This window comes from Staurois parvus, unplaced genomic scaffold, assembly GCF_062004578.1.
Source record: "Staurois parvus isolate SC_StPar_1 unplaced genomic scaffold, SC_StPar_1.0 ptg000477l, whole genome shotgun sequence".
In the NCBI taxonomy this organism is placed as follows: domain Eukaryota; kingdom Metazoa; phylum Chordata; class Amphibia; order Anura; family Ranidae; genus Staurois; species Staurois parvus.
In genome coordinates, this window is record NW_028318273.1 from 37,501 (window position 1) to 56,554 (window position 19,054).

The 19,054-nt window shown below is 38.9% G+C and overlaps 2 protein-coding genes across 2 annotated transcripts in view; both read left to right on the forward strand.

Annotated features, from left to right (window-relative positions):
• The window catches only part of LOC149452342 (inositol polyphosphate 1-phosphatase-like), a 33,137-nt gene extending 30,198 nt beyond the window's left edge, over positions 1 to 2,939 (forward strand). The window contains exon 3 of the mRNA XM_089689492.1: positions 1,060 to 2,939. Within this exon, the coding sequence (XP_089545618.1) occupies positions 1,060 to 1,627 (568 nt within the window). The 3' untranslated portion in view covers positions 1,628 to 2,939. The remainder of the gene's footprint in view (positions 1 to 1,059) is intronic.
• The window catches only part of SOCS1 (suppressor of cytokine signaling 1), a 250,986-nt gene that overhangs the window by 28,888 nt on the left and 203,044 nt on the right, over positions 1 to 19,054 (forward strand). The gene's annotated exons all lie outside the window — the stretch shown is intronic.

Sequence of the window (19,054 nt, forward strand, 5' to 3'; positions counted from 1 at the left end):
GCTGAGAACAGAGTGCAGGATTCAAGGGTCCACTGCGTAAGAGTACAGGATTCAAGATGCACTATGTACAGAATGCAGGGTTCAGGGGTGCTCTTCCTACAGAGTGCAGGGTTCAGGAGTGCTCTATATACAAAGTTAAGGGTTCAGGAGTACTCTGTTTACAGTGTGCAGGGTTCAGGAGTGCTCTACGTACAGAGTGCAGGGTTCAGGAGTGATCTCCATACAGGGTGCAGGATTCAGGAGTGATCTCCATACAGAGTGAAGGATTCAGGAGTGATCTCCATACAGATTGCAGGATTCAGGAGTGCTCTCCGTACAGAGTGCAGGATTCAGGAGTGCTCTATGTACAGAGTGCAGGGATCAGGAGCGTGTTATGTACAGAGTTCAGGGTTAAGGAGTACGCAGCATACAGAGTGCAGCGTTTAGGAGTGCACAGCTTACAGAGTGCAGGGTTCAGAAGTGTGAAGTGCACAGAATGCACGGTTTAGGAGTGTTATGCAGAGTGTATGCCAGAGAGGATTGTAGAGTGTATAACTGCAAATAACGTGCAGAGAGTGCACATAGTATGATGGTACATGGTGGGGAAAAAGACCTATTTTAATAATCCATCACTGCAGCAGCCACTGGGCAGTGAGATGCATGGAGGCAGCAACTGATGCTAGCTGCAGACACACTCCAGTGCCTACCACATTTCTGCACACGCCTCCCCTTTCTGCACCTAACTGCCACCTTAAGGCTGCATTCACACATGAGCATCATGTTTTTCAGGCGTTTTGTCACTCATTTTTTGCACGCTTTTTTTTAGCAATTTTTTGTAGAGTTTTTAAAGCTTCTGGAGGTTTGGCGTTTTTTATAGACAATAGAGAAAAATAGCCTTTGTTTCATCATATGTTAATTTTTTCTGCTTTTTTAGCTTTTTCATTAGCTTTTATTTAGTTAAGGAGTAAGGGATTAGAGTTAAGATTAGGTGATAGGGTAGGTTCTTTTATTTTAATGATTCCTAATATACCTACTAGTGGAATGTTAATTGGGCATAATTTAATTTATCTCCGTTTCTAGGTGGAAAAGCCAGTGGTATTGGGGTTTGTCCTACAAGGATACCAACATCTGCTCTGTACAGTTTTCTGCCATCAATGGACAAACTTCGAAAAGATCAGAATGTGGCTTTTCAGATCATGGTGTATGTGAGAAAAATTCATATGGTGTGGTAACAAGCTCAGCAGAAAGTAGAAATGTTCTCAGGTCTCTCACTGCTGTGTGTGCAGAGAATCTACATTTTGCTGCTGGAGCAGGCTATAAAAGTCTTTGTGTGATTCAAGGCCTTGTAGACTTCTATGTGTTTTCTGAGGACACTACATTTAAATGGGACAGCTGTGCTCCCCATGCTATCCTGAAATCACTGGGAGGCGGAATGTTGGATCTATCTGAGTGTTTAAAGATTGTAAAGCAGAAGAAAAAACTACTTGACAGGCCAGATCTCTTGTACAATTCAGAAATACAAGGAACAGGAGCAGACAAGTGGGCTAATAAAGGAGGACTTGTGGCTTACAGATCAGAAGAACACTTGGAACGCTTTTTAGACCTCTTTGTACAGCATTTGAAATTACCGAATGAACTGCATCAATAATATGCCTATTCTGTATATTATATTTTAGGCTGTATTTTGCTATACTGTATATTTTCTTCACTATACTCTTTATCATTATTGTTATTACTGCTATATTATATAAAAGTGATAAAATATAACATATATATATATATATATATATAACTGTTTTGGACTATTTTGCTCATGAACAGACACTCCATTTAACTCTTAAGGCCCTGACTGATCAAACTGTAAATGCACTTAAGGTGTACTAACTAGCAAATAATATTAAACCTTCCATTTTTAAGCACTTTCAGTGCCTAAGTTAGGCCTCTTGCATGCAGGCAGACAAAATGCTGCATTTGTAGCTGTGTAACTAATCCACACAATTGCATACAGATCCGTAATGCATTGAAGCATTTAGAGCCATAAAGCCTGGGAAAAGGGGAATTGGATTTCTGTTTTAGTACCTGTCTCTGTTACAGCATCCACCAGGACAAAAAGTGAGGGGAAATATTCCCAAAAGGGACTTGGACAGCAATGACCTGACCTTGTTCTTAACCCACAGTATCCAAAATTTACAAAAATTATCATTTGGAGTTACATTATAGAGGACTATGTTACAAAAAGAGCACTGGAAGGATTGAAGCTGTAGAACATTTTCAAGGTTGTTTTCTTATGGATGAAATGGATGAATTTCAAAACTTTTTGGGGTTTTTTTTTATCTATCCATGTGAATATTGGGATATACTTCCTCTTCAACTACTAGTGCATTTTAAAGGCCACTAGGGAAACTTAGCTGATTAACTCTTCCTCCCTAATATAATCTCAAGCACCTTTTTTAGTTTGGGTCCAAAAATAGTTTTGGGTAAGCTACGGACAGAGCTAGAGTTAACATTCGGCATATGTCTGTGGATTAAAGCAGAGTGTTTGCTTTTTCCCTGCTCAGGACACGTTAAAATTTCTGTTTAATTGTATTCAGCTCTAAGAGTGAGGAAAGGCATCCCTAATAAAAGGGGAAAACTCTATTAAAGGAAGAAAGCCTGCTGTTACAGTTTTTTCTTTATTCTCTGCATTTAAGTTATGCCCTACTTGATAAATTGCATAACATTTTAATGAATACACAATCTTCAGCTATTTCTATAAAATGTGATAGCAACATTATTATTGTGTTCCACATACATCATATGTTTTTTATCAGTTTTCTGGATAGACAATGGTTTGTGGTTCCCATCTATAAGTTTTTATTTTTTTTTCCTCTGTGCTTTTCCATTCAATGTTCTGAAACCTCCATGGTAGAAAATAATTAAGTTGTAGTGGCATATACAGTAAATATGTTTATATCATCTGACTAAGAGAAGTTTTTTTATGTTTCCATTTGTAGGATCTGCATTCTATGGAGTTGATTTGCTGAGTTAGTACAGAATGTTCAGTGAGCATAGAGAATGTTTAATTAGCTTAAGTGATTTAAATCAGAACTAAACTCTCCTCTGATCTGCAACTGCAATGATGCTGCACATGTGATCAGTTATGGCACCAGTCATTTGATGGTTTGACCGTTTTGGTTGAGAACACAAGCAAATGTGACGATTAAGATGCTCAGCATGCCAGAAATGTTACTGTTTTTTGAAACCTATAAACCAATAATTGAAAAGATGGGATTTTAAAAGGTACCATTTACATATACCAAATAAGTTAAAAATTTCACATTTTATTAAGCATATTAAAAAATATACAAAACCATTCCAATACAGCAATGGTCTTGTTTTAAATATGTTTGGCTTCATTTAGATACTTTGACATGTTTTGTCTGTGCGGTTTCATCAGGAAGGTTTATAGACTACATGAAGGATATTGTGTTAAAATAATGATTACGAATATCTTCAACAAAGTGCACAATATTATATATAAACATAAAGCGAGCGCTTCCCAGTCCTAAATTTAAGCTGCTAGCATAAGGAAACCTCTAATAATCCTTGAACATGTACATATATAGAAATGCAGCTTAAAGAATTATAATAGATATCATCAGAATTAAAATAAATAAATATCATAAAAAAAATATAATAAATGCAATAGTGCAAATGTGACAATAGGCGCAAATTGGTGTGCTGATAAGTGACTGTGGAATTGCCTTAGAAAGGCAAAAAATGTAGTGAAATCATTATATATCACATAAATATAAATGACATGAGTTCATAAGGTACGTCAGTGATACAGATAGGAGATTTGTAATCAATCCTATTAAGCTTCCATCGAGTAACCAGGTGCTCGTGATTTCTGTGACAGACAGTATAGCTTGCACTCACCGGACGTATATTAAATATACGCATGTAGTATATAGATACTGGTGACCAACTGGAACTTGATGCAGATGCAGTATTAAACGACACTCATACCGTCAATGGATATTCTCCAGACCTCTTATTGGACCCTTTTAGGGGATGGAAACCGCTCACAACTGAAGTTATAACTGATCATCAAAAGGTATGTGACATCCCAGAGGAATCCACCTTGTGAGGCTCAGATCAAGCCACCAGAACAAAAAAGGCTCATATAGTGTAGTAGTTTGTATTTATTCCGAAGTATTATAAATACAATAGCTGATGGCAAAGCAAATATAAGTCCATAGCCTCAAGGAGCTGACATGCATGCATGTAAAAAAATCTTGTGAAGTTCAGAGTAACAAAGATGGCCGCCAGCTCAGTGTGACTGATGGTAGCAGCATATACTGACGTCGGTGTGGCAGGCTGGAACACTGACGCATTTCGTGCAATGGCACGTTGTCAAAGGATAGCCTCCCGCCATTGCCGTCCGTCTTTTATACTCACCGCGCATGCGGCGGAAAACCGCCATGTAAAGCTTACGGCGTGGGACGGACGCCATATTGCCGAAGTCCAGAGGGTCATCAACACCGCAAAGGACGTACTGCACTGATGATTTTGTAACAAAAAATTAGATGCAATTATATACTTGTTAAAGGAGCAATCTTAGTATGTGTATACATAATGTGTGTATATATAAGGAGCAGCGGTACCGATCAGATTATAAATAAACAAACGGTCGCCATTTTATTGTAGCCTTTATCTATGATAGAATGAACACTATGATTTTGTAGTCAGATTATATGTATAAACAAGTTTTAAGAGTCCGAATTATAATCAGGAATGTAAATATATATCAGCTTATCTACAGCCATTATTAGAAACATCAAGTAAGTTAAATTAAAATGAGAAATACTCTTTATTAGGTAAATGTGATGATTAAAAATTATTAAAAAAATTATTACAAAAACGCTACAAAAATATGTTAAAAAATTGTTAATATTAAGAAAGACAGTAAGGTGGTATTTAGAAAAATTATATAGACACCACCTATAAAAAACAGAAACAAAGATAAAAGACTAAAAATAGGATGCTTTTGAGATGATGAATGACCCTCTGTCCATATCACCATCATAAAATCCAATTATCACCTCTCCAATTATGCTTAATAAGGTCAATTCCAATAAAGTTGAGACCTCTAGGTTCCCTGTGATGGTGATACCTAAAATGCTTTGATAACACATGGTCCTTAAATCCTCTTTTTATGTTGTACACATGATCGCGTAATCTATCTCGCAAACTTCTTGTTGTTCTACCGATGTATTGCTTTTTACAAGGGCACTCTTAACAAGTATACCACGTGTGTACTATAACATGTAATTAACCACTTGAGCTCCTGAGGATTTACCCCCCTTAATGACCAGGCCTCTTTTTGCTACTCGGCACTGCACTAATTCAACTGATAATTGTGCGGTCATGCAATGCTGCACCTAAATGAAATATGTCCTTTTTTTCACACAAATAGAGCTTTTTTTCGGTGGTATTTGATCACCTGTACGCTTTTTATTTTTCACGTTATAAACAAAAAAAGACCAAATATTTTGAAGAAAAACTATTTTTTACTTTCAGCTATAAAAAATATATAGTAAACTCAAAGTTAGTTATAAATTTAGGCCAAAATGTATTCTGCTACATGTTTTTGGTAAAAAAAATCCCAATAAGTGTATATTGATTGTGTGAAAGTTATAGCGTCTACAAACTATGGTATAGATACTGCAATTTATTACATTTTTTTGCTATACAGCGCTGTCATGCAATACGGTACATAAATTAAATTTATGTCCTTTTTTAACACAAATAGAGCATTCTTTTGGTGGTATTTGATCACCTGTGCACTTTTTATTTTTGGCGCTATAACCAGAAAAAGTTTTGAAGAAAAACTTTTTTTTTGAAAAAAACAATATTTTCTCATTTTGGTCATAAAAAATATCTTAAAAAAACTAAAATTTCGTCATAAATTTAGGCCAAAATGTATTCTGCTACATGTTTTTGGTTAAAAAAATCCCAATAAGTGTATATTGATTGCTTTTTGTGAAAGTTATAGCGTCTACAAACTAGGGTATAGATAATGGAATTTACATAGCTTTTACTTTCTGACTGCCCATCACATTTCTTGAGGTGCTAAAATACCAGGATAGTACAAACACCCTCAAATGACCCCTTTTCGGAAATTAGACACCCTAAGCTATCTGCTGAGAGGCATATTGAGTCCATGGAAGATTTATTTTTTTTCCACAAGTTTCTGAAAAATGACAAACTTTTTTTTTTTTTTTACACGAAGTTGTCATTTAAATGATTTATTTCTCGCACAAGCCATGGGTATATGTGGAATTACACCCCAAAATACATTCTGCTACTTCTACTGAGCATGGGGATACCACATGTGTGAGACTTTTTGGGAGCCTAGCCACATACAGGAGCCTGAAATCCAATGACCACTTTGAAAGCCTGAAGGTGCGTAACTTCCTCATTACACTTCCTCACTACCTATCACAGTTTCGAAGGCCCTGACATGCCAGGATAGCCCCAAACCCCCCCAAATGACCCCTTTCTGGAAAGTAGACACCCCAAGGAATTTAAAAAGAGGCATGGTGAGTATTTTGCAGATCTCATTTTTTCTCACAAGGTTTTGAAATATAAAAAAAATAGAAAAAATACGTTTTTGTTTTTTTTCTTCATTTTCCAAAAACTTGTGCCAACAAATGAGATCTGAAAAATACTTACCGTGCTTTTTATCAAATTCTTTGGGGCATCTACTTTCCAAAAAGGGGTAATTTGGGGGGGTTAGGTGCTATCCTGGCATTTCAGGGCCTCCGAAACTGTGATAGGTAGTCTGGAAGTGTAATGAGGAAATAAAGCCCTTTAAAAGCCTGTAGGTGCTTATTGGATTTTGGGGTCCTGTACTTGGCTAGACTGCCAAAAAGTCTCTCACATGTGGTACCCCCATACTTGGGAGAAGTAGCAAAATGTATTTTGGGGAGTCATTCCACATATAACCATGGCATGTGTGAGCAGTAAATCATTTAAGTGACAATTTTGTGTAAAAAAAAAAAAATAATTATTTTTGTAATTTTCCAAATACTTGTGGGAAAAAAATAAATTCTTCTATTGATTCAACATTCCTCTCAGCAAATAGTTTGGGGTGACTACTTTCCAAAAAGAGGTCATTTTGGGGGGTGGGGGCGTTTTATGCCCAGCATTAGAAGTTTATGCCACACATCATTCACTCTTCTAACCACCTGAAGACCAAGCTTTTTTGTTTACATGAAAAAAATCAGTATTTTTTGCTAGGAAATTAATTTAAACCCCCAAACATTATATATTTTTTTAAAGCAGACACCCTAGTGAATAAAATGGTGGGTACTACAATTTTTTATGGCACATAGTACTCGTGCAGCGATTTTTCAAAAGCAATTTTTAAAAAAAATTACACTTTTTTTACTTTTAATGCACAAAAACACAATATATTGGCCAATTGATTGGTAAAATATAAATGATAATAGTATGCCGAGTAAATAGATACCAAACATGACATGCTTTAAACTGCGCATGCCCCATTCAATGGCGACAAACTGCAAACATTTTTAATATCCATAGGCAGCGCTTTAAAAGCCACTATTCTAGATTTACAGAGGAGGTCTAGTGTTAGAATTACTGCCCTTGATCTGACGTTCACAGCAATACCTCACATGCATGGTGCAACCGCTGTTTACATAACGGCACAGGGTGTGCGCATGGGAGGGGCAATTTTTTTTTTTTTTTAGTTATTTTGATTTTTTTTTTATTATTTTTACATTGTACCTTTTTTTTTTTTTTTTTTAATGCTATAACAGGGAATGCAAATAACCCATATAACTTCAATGGGCATTGTCATATATTCTTTTTTGAGAAATCTGGGGTCTATCAGACTCTAGATATCTCCTCTGCTCTTACATTATCTAATCAAACCAAAATCAGTGTGATCAGATGCTTTCCCAATTTACAAATGGCGCTGTTTATATCCTGCGAAACTGAAGTGATGAAATGCTTGTAGCTTCCAAATTCTTAGACTATAGAGATGATTGGCACCATTCTGGTCTCCAATCAGCTCTATGGTCAGCTGGCAGAAACACCGGCTGCATTCTCAGGTTCCCCTGATGGCACGGGACTGCCCGAGAAGGCCGTGGAAGGCAGCGGGGGAGGGGGGACATCATTTCCCACTGCTTGTAAAAGAAATCTTGCAGCTAATTAGCCACTAGGATTGCATTTACATGAAAGCCGATCACCGACTGAAAAAAACGACACCAGGATGATGCCTGCAGCTGTGGCATCATCCTGGTATAACCATTCAAATCCAGTGATGTACCAGTACATCGCTGGTCCTTGTTGATTTATATGCTATGTTCTTTTTTTTTTTTTTGTATGCAGCCAGTGGACTGAATGAAAAAATGAGAAGAAATCTCTGCCAGAAAAAGTGTGTGGTATGCCCACCATTAGAATATACCGCCCTGCATCCACCCACTTCTAATGGTGGGCACACATTAGGTCACACTTTGTCATAAGTGCCAATTCCAAGATTGAATAAATGTCTAAATAGTGGCACGCTTGAATAAAAATTGTCCACGTATAAGTGGTACCCCATATGGAGAAATGATGACACCAAGTCCCAAACTATCTTGCCACTGCTTCCCATGTAGTCTGGGCATCCGGGCGGGCTCCACGTGACTATCTTTTCTCTCGTAAATCCGAAACTTATAAGTATAGCCTGTTGTCCTCTCACAGGTCTTCTACATCTTGTCCCCATATCTGGCACGCTTGCAGGGGAGAAATTTTTTGAATACAAGGCGGCCAGAAAAATTAATAAGGGACTCCTTAACGCAGATGTTTTGCTGGGGAGTATAGACATCTGCAAATTTTAGGTTAAGGTGATTTGCGAGGGGCTGAATTTTGTGGAGCCGGTCAAATTCAGGGTTACCCCAAGGATGACAGAGTGTATTGTCGCTGAAATGCATAAAACACATTATACTCTCATAGTGACCTACTGACACTGCCCTTGCTGGGGGAGAAGGGGGGGTAAGCGTAGGGGCTAAACGCAGGTGTTGGCAGGTGCCGGGGCTGATCCCGCTAACGCTGCATTTTTGGGGACGCTATACTAATGTGAACACTGGTATAGTGCTGACCTGATCAAAGATATTGACCGGTTCAGACACTATACTAGCAATGGAGGTTTATTGTACATGAGCGTGCGCCTGGCAATCAAGGGGTTAAATGTGATGACTGGTGTACTTAAGGGCAATCTGACACTATCTGGGAGGGGTGTGAAAACCACGGGAGCGCGAATCACATATATATATATATATATATGAGATTTTACATACCCATGCCACCCTGTAGCAGTATTTCTGCTGTAGGGTGGTCAGGAAGCGGTTACAGAAGAGGTTTGTGTTACGGCGCTGTGTTACTTTAACTGACAATTGCGTGGTCATGCAACACTGCACCCAAATTAAATTTACATCCTTTTTTTCCCACAAATTGAGCTTTCTTTCGGTGGTATTTGATCGCCTGTGCGTTTTTAATTTTTTGCGCTATAAAAAAAAAAAAGACTGACAATATTTTGGACTTTTCGCTATAAAACATGTCCAGTAAAAAAAATTTAAAAATCAAATTTTGTCACAAATTTCATCCAAAATGCATTCTGCGACATGTCTCTGCTAAAAAAAATCCCAATACGTGTAAATTAATTGGTTCACATGAAAGTTTTAGCGTTTACAAATGGCGGGAAAGATACTGGGGTTTTAAATTTTTTTTATACTAATAATGGCGGCGATCAGCGACTTATGGCGGCGATCAGCGACTTATAGCAGGACTGCGGAACTGTGGCGGACATTTTGACACGGGGGGGGGAACTGACTTGGGGTCACTGACATCCCCAGTGACACCAATACAGTGATCAGTGAAAAAAACTGACACTGTACTAATGGCACTGGGGAGGAAGGGGTTAACATTTTTAGTGATAACTGTGTGAGGGGAGTGTTTTACTAGGGGGGGGGGGTGTGCTGGACGGGAACAGGCTGATCGAGAGAGAGAAACTCTTCTCTCCCTCTTCAGCTTGTCACGAGCTGACAGGCAACTGACAGATAGCAGGGCTGTGTATAAACTATGCTGCCCTGCTCTCTGTCAGCGATCACCGCTAATCGCGGGGAAACGGCCGGTAATGACTGGCCGTGACCCGGCAGCGGAGACCCGCTGCTGACACCCGTGGGACAGGTAGAGGCGCACGCCCCCTACCTGTTTTGCAAAACCACGTTTTAAAACATGGTTTTTCGCAGCCGTGCCGCCCTGCAAACGTAGTAATGCAGTGGCTGGGGCTGAAGAAGTTAACTTGTCGATCTCATAATTTTTGGAAGTCACATTTGATTTAAAACTGCATATTTTCTTTTTCCAGGAATTACTACAAGTGCATATCATGCACTTGTTGCAAGGGTAAAAACCTTTTAGTAATCCAGAAAAGGAGATAGTCGCTGGTGTATCAATAAAGTTAGGAGCTATTTGGTGTCTGAGAGTCGGTGCCTTTCTGTACGCTATTTCAGGGTAGTCGGAGAGTATTGCCCAGAATGGGGTCATTCTTAAGGATGTTCCAATTTTTCTTCATGATTCTAGAGACATCCTTGTATTGTACAGAAAAGTTGGTGATAAAGGGACAAGCTCGTGCTGGTCTATTATTGACCCTGGGGGCAAGTAGGTAATTTCTATCCATATTTGCTACCTCTGTAATGTCTTTATTCAATATTACACTATTGTATCCCTTTTCAATAAATCTGTTCTTAAGAATTTCTGTTTGGGTAATATAATCGTTCATATTGTTGCAATTTCTTCTAATGTGCAAAAACTGTCCTTTAGGTATGTTATTAAGCCAAACAAGGTGATGGCAGCTATCCAAAGGGATATAGCTATTGCGATCTGTACTTTTAAAAAAGGTTTTAGTAATTACTTTATTTTCGATATTCATAAGAGACAAATCTAAAAAATGAATATCAGTATAGCTATACTGGTAAGAAAGGTTAATATTATGACTATTAAAATTCAGGGTTTTAAAAAAAATTAATCAAAGTGAATTCAGTGCCTCTCCAAAGTAAGAAGATATCTATATAGCGCCTATAGAATAAGAGCTCCGGCCAATCTCTAGCATAAATTACATCTTCCCAATATGACATGAAAAGTTTGGCAAGACTGGGCGCAAATTTTGCACCCATAGCAACTCCAGTTATTTGTAAATAATATCCACCATTAAACCAAAAATAATTATGTCTCATTGCGAAGTTTAGTAGCTCCAGTATGAATATTTTTTGCCTATTAGGGATGTCATCTGCTTTATCAAGATAAAATTCTGCCGCAATTAGCCCATCACCATGTTTAATATTGCTATAGAGTGAGGCTACATCCGACGTAACTAAATAGGTGGAAGCATCAACAGTGATATCCTTCAGATCATTAAGAAGTTGTTTGGTGTCTCGAAGGTAGGCCGGAGTGTTAGTCACTAGGGGTTGGAAGAAAAAAATCAATAAATTCACCTATCCTGGAACATAAAGAACCAATGCCACTTATTATAGGGCGACCAGGTGGACATACTGGCCCTGATTCACTAAGACGTGAGTCTACTATCAGATTCTGACCATTCAGGCAGACTCAATTAAATCAATCAAGACCTGTCAGTCTTCTGAGCGGCGTCTAGCAATCTCATTAACCGTCTACTTTGCTATTAGTAAATGTGGAATCAGATCTGGCACATTTTTAGGTGCAATACCGGATATGTGCACAAGCGCGAGCTTTATTAACATTGGCGTTTTTGTCTTAGTAAAAGAGAATATTTAGAATAACAAATAGTACACCTATATTAGAATTTTTTTTTTTCTGTTTCTCCAAAATGATCAGGAAACTAATGCATTTACTAATGAATGTCATACATTCTATTTTCAAATGTTAACCATTTTCACACTTATATCTCAAATCCCAATATAATTATATATCTTCATTCTCTTTAATCACGTAACTATTTTATGTTAAAGACAAGTGCAGCGCTATAAATGCATGTGATCAATAATGAACGCATGTAAAAACCAAAAAGTGCAAAGAATTGCAACAATGATGTAAAATGGTAAATGGTGCTAAAATAAGTTCATATAATCATTCCTGAATAATGGAATGTCCTTCATGTCAGAGTACCAACTCAGAGAGTGCCTATGAATGGCACGTGTCTCTCCGTGACGGACAGTAGTGCATGAACTCGTGAAAGGTAATCCACCCTTGGGACTGGTCTACACTCACCAGAACAAAAGTATTAATGCGCATGGGTTATACACATCACACATCTGGGGGTGCAGCGGTATGCTGGCAGCTATGGGTTAGTCATCCAGCTCCATCCATCCATCCATCAGGGTGGGTGCCCAAATGGTCCTGGGGAGGAATTAGCTCAGCCACAGGAGCCAGAAAGGTGCTTAATAGTGTAGTACACTGTCAGGGGTGGATGACCTTTCACGAGTTCATGCACTACTGTTCGTGGTTATATTTATGTTGTGTAATACCATTTTAGTAGTCTATATCATTTGACCAGCGCTCGCTTTATCATTTTTAAACAATGTAACTATTCTACATTGTAGCTCAAACTGTGTCTCCCACAGTGGTTTAGTGGTTAGAGCTCAGAACTTACAGCACTTGGGTCATGGGTTCTAATCCCAGTCATTGCTACATCCCAGTTTCCATGCTTTCCCTGTATGGATGTGTTTCTGCCAACACTTAAAAGACATGCTGTTAGGTTCATTGGGCCTAGTTACATGGCTGAGTTTCTGTCCTTAGATTATAAGCACCTTGACATTTATGAACATTAAAAAAATGGAGATCAATTTTCTGGGTTGTGTCAGTGCCAGGAATATTGATCAATCAATTATGATTTTGCCTAATGACTAGAAAGTGGTTGAATGTTACCTGCATCCTGTTCTTCTGCCAATAAGGAAATGTGCAAGTTTCATGCTGTGTATATTTCATTGTAACTTTTTTCTCTTCTTTTAAATCTGTCTCCTTATACAACTTGACCCCCTCCCCCACCCCATCATCTCCTGTCCCATATGCAAATCTATGGATCACCGCCCCACTCTTTAACTATCTATTTACTGATCAAGTGAATGTGTCTCATTTTCTATCAGCTACAGCTCAGATCTCACATTATTATACGATTGCTGATTGTATCTCACCACTAGTCTGATTGAATTCACAATTCCTGGTCAGTGCCGTTCCCTGACCTCTAATAACCTTTAGGGCCAGTTCACACTACATGTGTTTCAGTTGCTTTTTCGGCATCACAAACGCACAGAAAGAAGGTTATGTGGTTGTCAATGTCATAGTTCACATCAGCGCTTGCTGGGTAGTGGAGATCGGTTTTTCCAAGACAAGCTTCTGTCTCAACTATCTACAGATCATTGCTTAGAAGAGTGATCTACAGAGTCAGAGTCTCCTGCAGAGTATTATTACAGGGGTAGTGGAGATCGTTTTTCCAAGCCAAGCTTCTGTCTCAACTGTCTACAGATCATTGCTCCCAGAGCAGAAAAGTGTTTATGCTGGTTTTTATATGATCAGCATATTTCTCTGGAGCTGCTTCAACTTCCACAGCCCCAAGTGATCCCTGTGTCAGCTCCTGAGAGGGGGAGGCTTATCTCGATTGATTCTTCTTTGACCTGCTGGACCACTCTTTCACCACATGAGGGCGCATGATCTCCATCTTTCCCAGCTATTTCCATGACCAGACCAGAAAGGAGAGGGGAATCTTCAGGATATATATTCACATGCGTATTACTTATACGCTTTCTGGTTAGTGCGCATTCCTATCATTTGCACTGGGAATCAAGGAGCTCCTTTTATTGGACTGTGTTTTATTAATATTATTCATGATTTATTAACAGCGCTGCATTTTGTATACATATTGATTTTGGGACTTTTTATGCGGTTTCCTAGAATGTTCATCTGCTAAAATTACTGAGAGCGCTTACTATATTTTGTACCATTTTTTAGTACAGTTTTATCATTTAGATTTCACAGGAATATGGTTGGGGTTATGTCCATTATTAATGTTTTTAGTGTATTTTTACCATAAATATAATTTGGATATTTTTTCTGGCGGTGGGGGGCTGTCAGGTATGCTGTACGGGGCCCCATGATATCTAACAGTGGCCCTGGGTGTATGCTTGTGTCTGTGCCACCTGTATAGTTAGGAAGAACCTTGAACCTCTGCTATGTACCTCAATGGATCTAGGAATTGGACGTTTTCAACGGAAAATACAATTATTAGTAATGTTTCCCCAGCAAATGAGGATCAGCTCCTCGGTGGAGAACAGCGATCTCGCCATGTCCAGATGTGGTCCGGAATTCCACAAAAGAAAAATTCACAAAACTAAAAAAATAGACTTGCAAATTACCACTAAACTCTCCTAACTACACTCCCATCCACTCACACTTCCGGGTGTGTGCAAACGTCCTTCTGCAAAAGTCATGACGTATTTCCGGTATGACAGCTGCTCTAGCTCCTCCTCCAACAGCCGTCTTGGCGTTTATTTTTGCACCATAGCAATTTTACATGCGGCTCCATTGTGTATATGACATTCGCAAATATATGTTTGCAGTTTTATTGTAGATTTGGCATTGGTGAATGTATGCTTGCAGCTATACTGTGTGTATATGACATTGGCGAATATATATTTGCCAGTAAAGGCCCAAAGTCAACATAAATTGGGGGCCAATTTATTACTGTAAAGAGGGTTGTAGAAAAATAGCTAGCTGCACATTGAACATGACCTATTCATTGGTACATAACATGGTCTTGTCATGCAATAGGGGGCTTTTGGTTTGTTATTTTGGACATGCTTACACATGTGCGCTCTAACAAGGAAGATTTGGGCATATTATATAGTTAGCAAAAATAAGTGTTAGGGCTGCTAGTACATTTCAGATACTTATATAGCGCTGTTAATTTACGCAGCGCTTTACATATAGATGTGGTAAATTCACATGTCCCTAACCCTCAAGGGGCGTACTAAGAGCCCTAACTTACATTCATACATATACTAGGGCCAATTTTGACAGAATCCAATTAACCTACCAGCATGTCTTTAGAGTGTGAGAGGAAACCGGAGTACCCGGAGGAAACAGGCACAGAGAGAACATGCAACCTCCAGGCAGGAGGTGCCATGGCTGGGATTCGAACCAACAACCCCAGTACTGCCAGGTGGAAGTGCTAACCATTTAGCCACTGTGCAACATACAATTAGAACATGAAATAATCCCCCCAAAAAATACATAGTACAAATGTTTATTGATCAAATACACATTCCACATTTATTTGGACAGCAACAAAAAGCTACATTCAATATCTTGGTGTGGGAGAAAAAAAAACCAAAACAACAGGATTGATGTTGCTAAAATAGAACGGTCCTGCTCATAAGAGCTTACAATCTAAAAGATTATATTTATATTGAACTGTGCTTTCACAGGTTACAGCAGGAAACCAACAGTTAATATCACTTGGGCTTATTCACAGCAGCTGCAGATCAAAATATCAATATAAAAATACATACATGCCAAAATATAAACACTTCCCCCTCCCCAAATCCCCCACACATACATTTCTCACCATGTTTGTCTGAAAACTGCATTTCATTCTAAATAAAGCAAACTTGGAAGAGCAGAGCAATGGACATGTGTTAGGATTACAATGCAAAGGTAATAAACACAATCATTGTACAATAACACACAAACACCTTAGATGGAAGAACATGCAAAACATTTACAGCCCACATCAAAACACAGCGTGAGTGCCTGGGGGCAATTCACTCCAATATCTCTTCCTCCCCCAAACCACCACAGACAAGGACATGGAGAAATAATGTGCCTATACAAGGCAAAAATCAGCCCCAACTGCATCTTCTTATATAAGGTAGGCCACACCCACCACAGTCATTCATTTGGTCAGAGAAAGTGTTTGCACCTGAATCCTCTTCCCACCTGCGTTAACCCTTGGTATACAGGCCCCACAAATCAGAGTCAGAAAGAAAGCCACAGTGACGTGTACCTGTACAGCATACAACAGAACATTGAACAGGAATGTGAAAGGGAACCCTATTGGCAATATTGCTTGGCCCTATGGGCACAATTCACTCAAGATTATCGCATGAGTTAAGACATGACCACATCTCGCATGCAATACTGAAAATGTCAATTCACTTTTGCTTGTATGTGGCATTTCCCATAAATCAGAAAAACACTCAGGAAATCAAACATAAAAAGGCCTTACACCGCGGTCACATCAAAGCCGATTTAGAAATTGTGCGACGTACAGTGAAGATGCTGATTTCCTTGCGATTTGCAAGACATCTGACACAGATATCTATGCAAATCATCACAAAAGTAGTACATGTACTACTTTAGAAATCAGTGTCAGAAACGCACCCATGTGACTGCTCTAATAGCAGACAATAGGGTGCGACTTGGCATACAATTTGCAAGTCGCATGCCATGTCGCATCCAGGTTGCACAATTTCAGGTGCGATTTGGGAATTGAAATTGTACCTGATATCCGATCTAATGAATGTGGATGCGAATGTCTTAACGTAAGCGATTTGCTGCAGCACAATATCAAAAGTGGTTCTCGTCTAACTTTTTCAGCATTGTGTAGCGATTTCACATATAGACTACAATAGAAATCGCAATGCAAAACACAATTGAAAACGCAATAGCTCATTGGTAAATCTACAGAAAACACGGTGAAATTGCCAACAAAAAGCACAATTTTAAATCACATCTAGTGTGAACCAAACAGGCAATTCAACAAAGGAAATAAATCCTAGAAGGCATGTGGTATCTGCATGTTCAGATAAGGGTCTGTTATGGATTTGGCGGGGGGACGGGACTCCATGCCATTATTTATTTATTTTTTTAATCCATCTCTTTCGCTCACTCTTCTCATGGTTTAACAAACTTTCCCAAAGGATGTGGAGTGCAAACCAGCATTATCCAATAAATCAATAGTCCAGGCCCTTATCTCATCCCATGGTTTGACATTCACATAAGGTGCTACTTTAAAGGTGTTTGAACAGACAAGGCCTCATTCTAATTCACATTCTAGGGATCATTTAAACAGAAAGCAAAGATGCTGCCACCAGCACATGTATGTTAGGATAGTCACACAGAGATCATGCAAATTCATTGCTGTGGTTGGGATTCAAACCAACAACCCTAGCGTTGTGAGATAGTAGTGCTAACCACTAATCCACGGAGCTGTTGAACACTAAACCTGCCTGTATTTCTGTGGTGTGAATCAATCCTAGGTCCCTGGGCAAGGTCAGTGTAACTAGCCAGATATCTCAAATGCGACACAAATGTTGTGCTATGTTGCCAATTCAGATGTATGTTGGTTCTATGTATCCCAATACAAAGTATTGCAATACTAATACAGGCGTACCTCGGTTTACCAACACCTCGGTTAACGTAATTTTTGGTTTACGAATGAAAATCCATTGAAAATAATGCCTCAGTTTACACAATTGTTAATAATTTTTTTCACAATACAAAGTGTATGTCGACGCCGATTTTCAAATGCAAATGCCAGCCTTTTTTTTTTCTTCACTATAGTTCACAAGCTGAGAAGTCACTTTCCCCGAAGTTACAGAAAACTTTGTATCTTTAAATAAACTCAAAGTAAACATTGTTTCCTTTAGGAATATAAATTCCAAGAAAACTTTCTCTTTTAGCTGGGGGAAGTGACGGGTGAATTTCTGAGCTATAGTGAAGAAAAAAAAAAAAGGGAGAATTACATTTAAAAACCAGCACCATAATAAATAAAAAACGGCATGGGGTCCCCCCTCCCATCCACACCAAGCCCTTCGGGTCCGGTATGGATATTAAGGGGTAACTCCACGCCGAAATTAAATAAAAACCAGCTTGGGGATCCCCCCAAAATCCATACCAGACCCTTATCCGAGCATGCAGCCCGGCAGGTCAGGAAAGGGGGGGGGGACGAGCGAGCGCCCCCCCTCCTGAACCATATCAGGCCACATGCCCTCAACATGGGGGGGTGCTTTGGGGCGGGGGGCTCCCCCCCAAAGCACCTTGTCCCCATGTTAATGGGGACAAGGGCCTCTTCCGTTAGTGGGATAATTGGTCAGCCATTTTTTGGGATTTTAGCATATTTTGTTTATCAGTAAAGTTGGAAATTTTTTTTTCCAAATTTACTGATAAAAAAAATGTGCCAAAATCCCGAAAAACAGCTGACCAATTAACCCACTAACGGCCCGAAAATCGTTTGATTTTTTTTTCGGTAGAAAAATTGGCCGATTTTAGACCCATCTATAGCCTGCTTTAGATGGGTCTAAAATAGTCCGAAAAAAAAATTGGCTGATTTTCGGGCCGTTAGTGGGTTAATTGGTCAGCCATTTTTGGGGATTTTGCCACTTTTTTTAATTGGTAAATTTGGATAAAAATTGGCCGATTTTGCAGATCGGCTGATTTTAGCTGCAATGATCGGCAAATTGGCTGATCTTTTAACAGATAAAAAATCTGCATATGAGCCATGACCTGCAAGAAAAAGAAGAAGAAAATGAAAAAGAATAAAAAAAAGAAGAAGAAAAAGAAAAATGCAGGCCATAGATGGGGCGAAAACTGACCGTTTTAAAAAAAAAACGAAAAATCGGTTGTTCAATGGGCCGACGTTACCACCAATGGTAAAAAAATTGTCCGATTTTCGCCCCGTCTATGGCCAGCAAATATAATAGCGAAGTAATTGCTTCTGTCCCTGCAGAGAGCTGCGCTATTATATTTGACATTAAAAAGTATAAAGGTTGCAACATTGTATCTATATGTATCCGAATAAAAACATCTATATCCGAAATGGATACAAATAGATACAATGTTGCAGTATCTATACTTTTTAATGTCAAATATAATAGCGGAGCTCTCTGCAGGGACAGAAGGAATGTTTCAGCTGTCATCGGGGTTTCCCACTGACAGCTGAATTTTAAATTATTTCCGTGAATTAAATAAAAAAAACTGCGTGGGGTCCCCC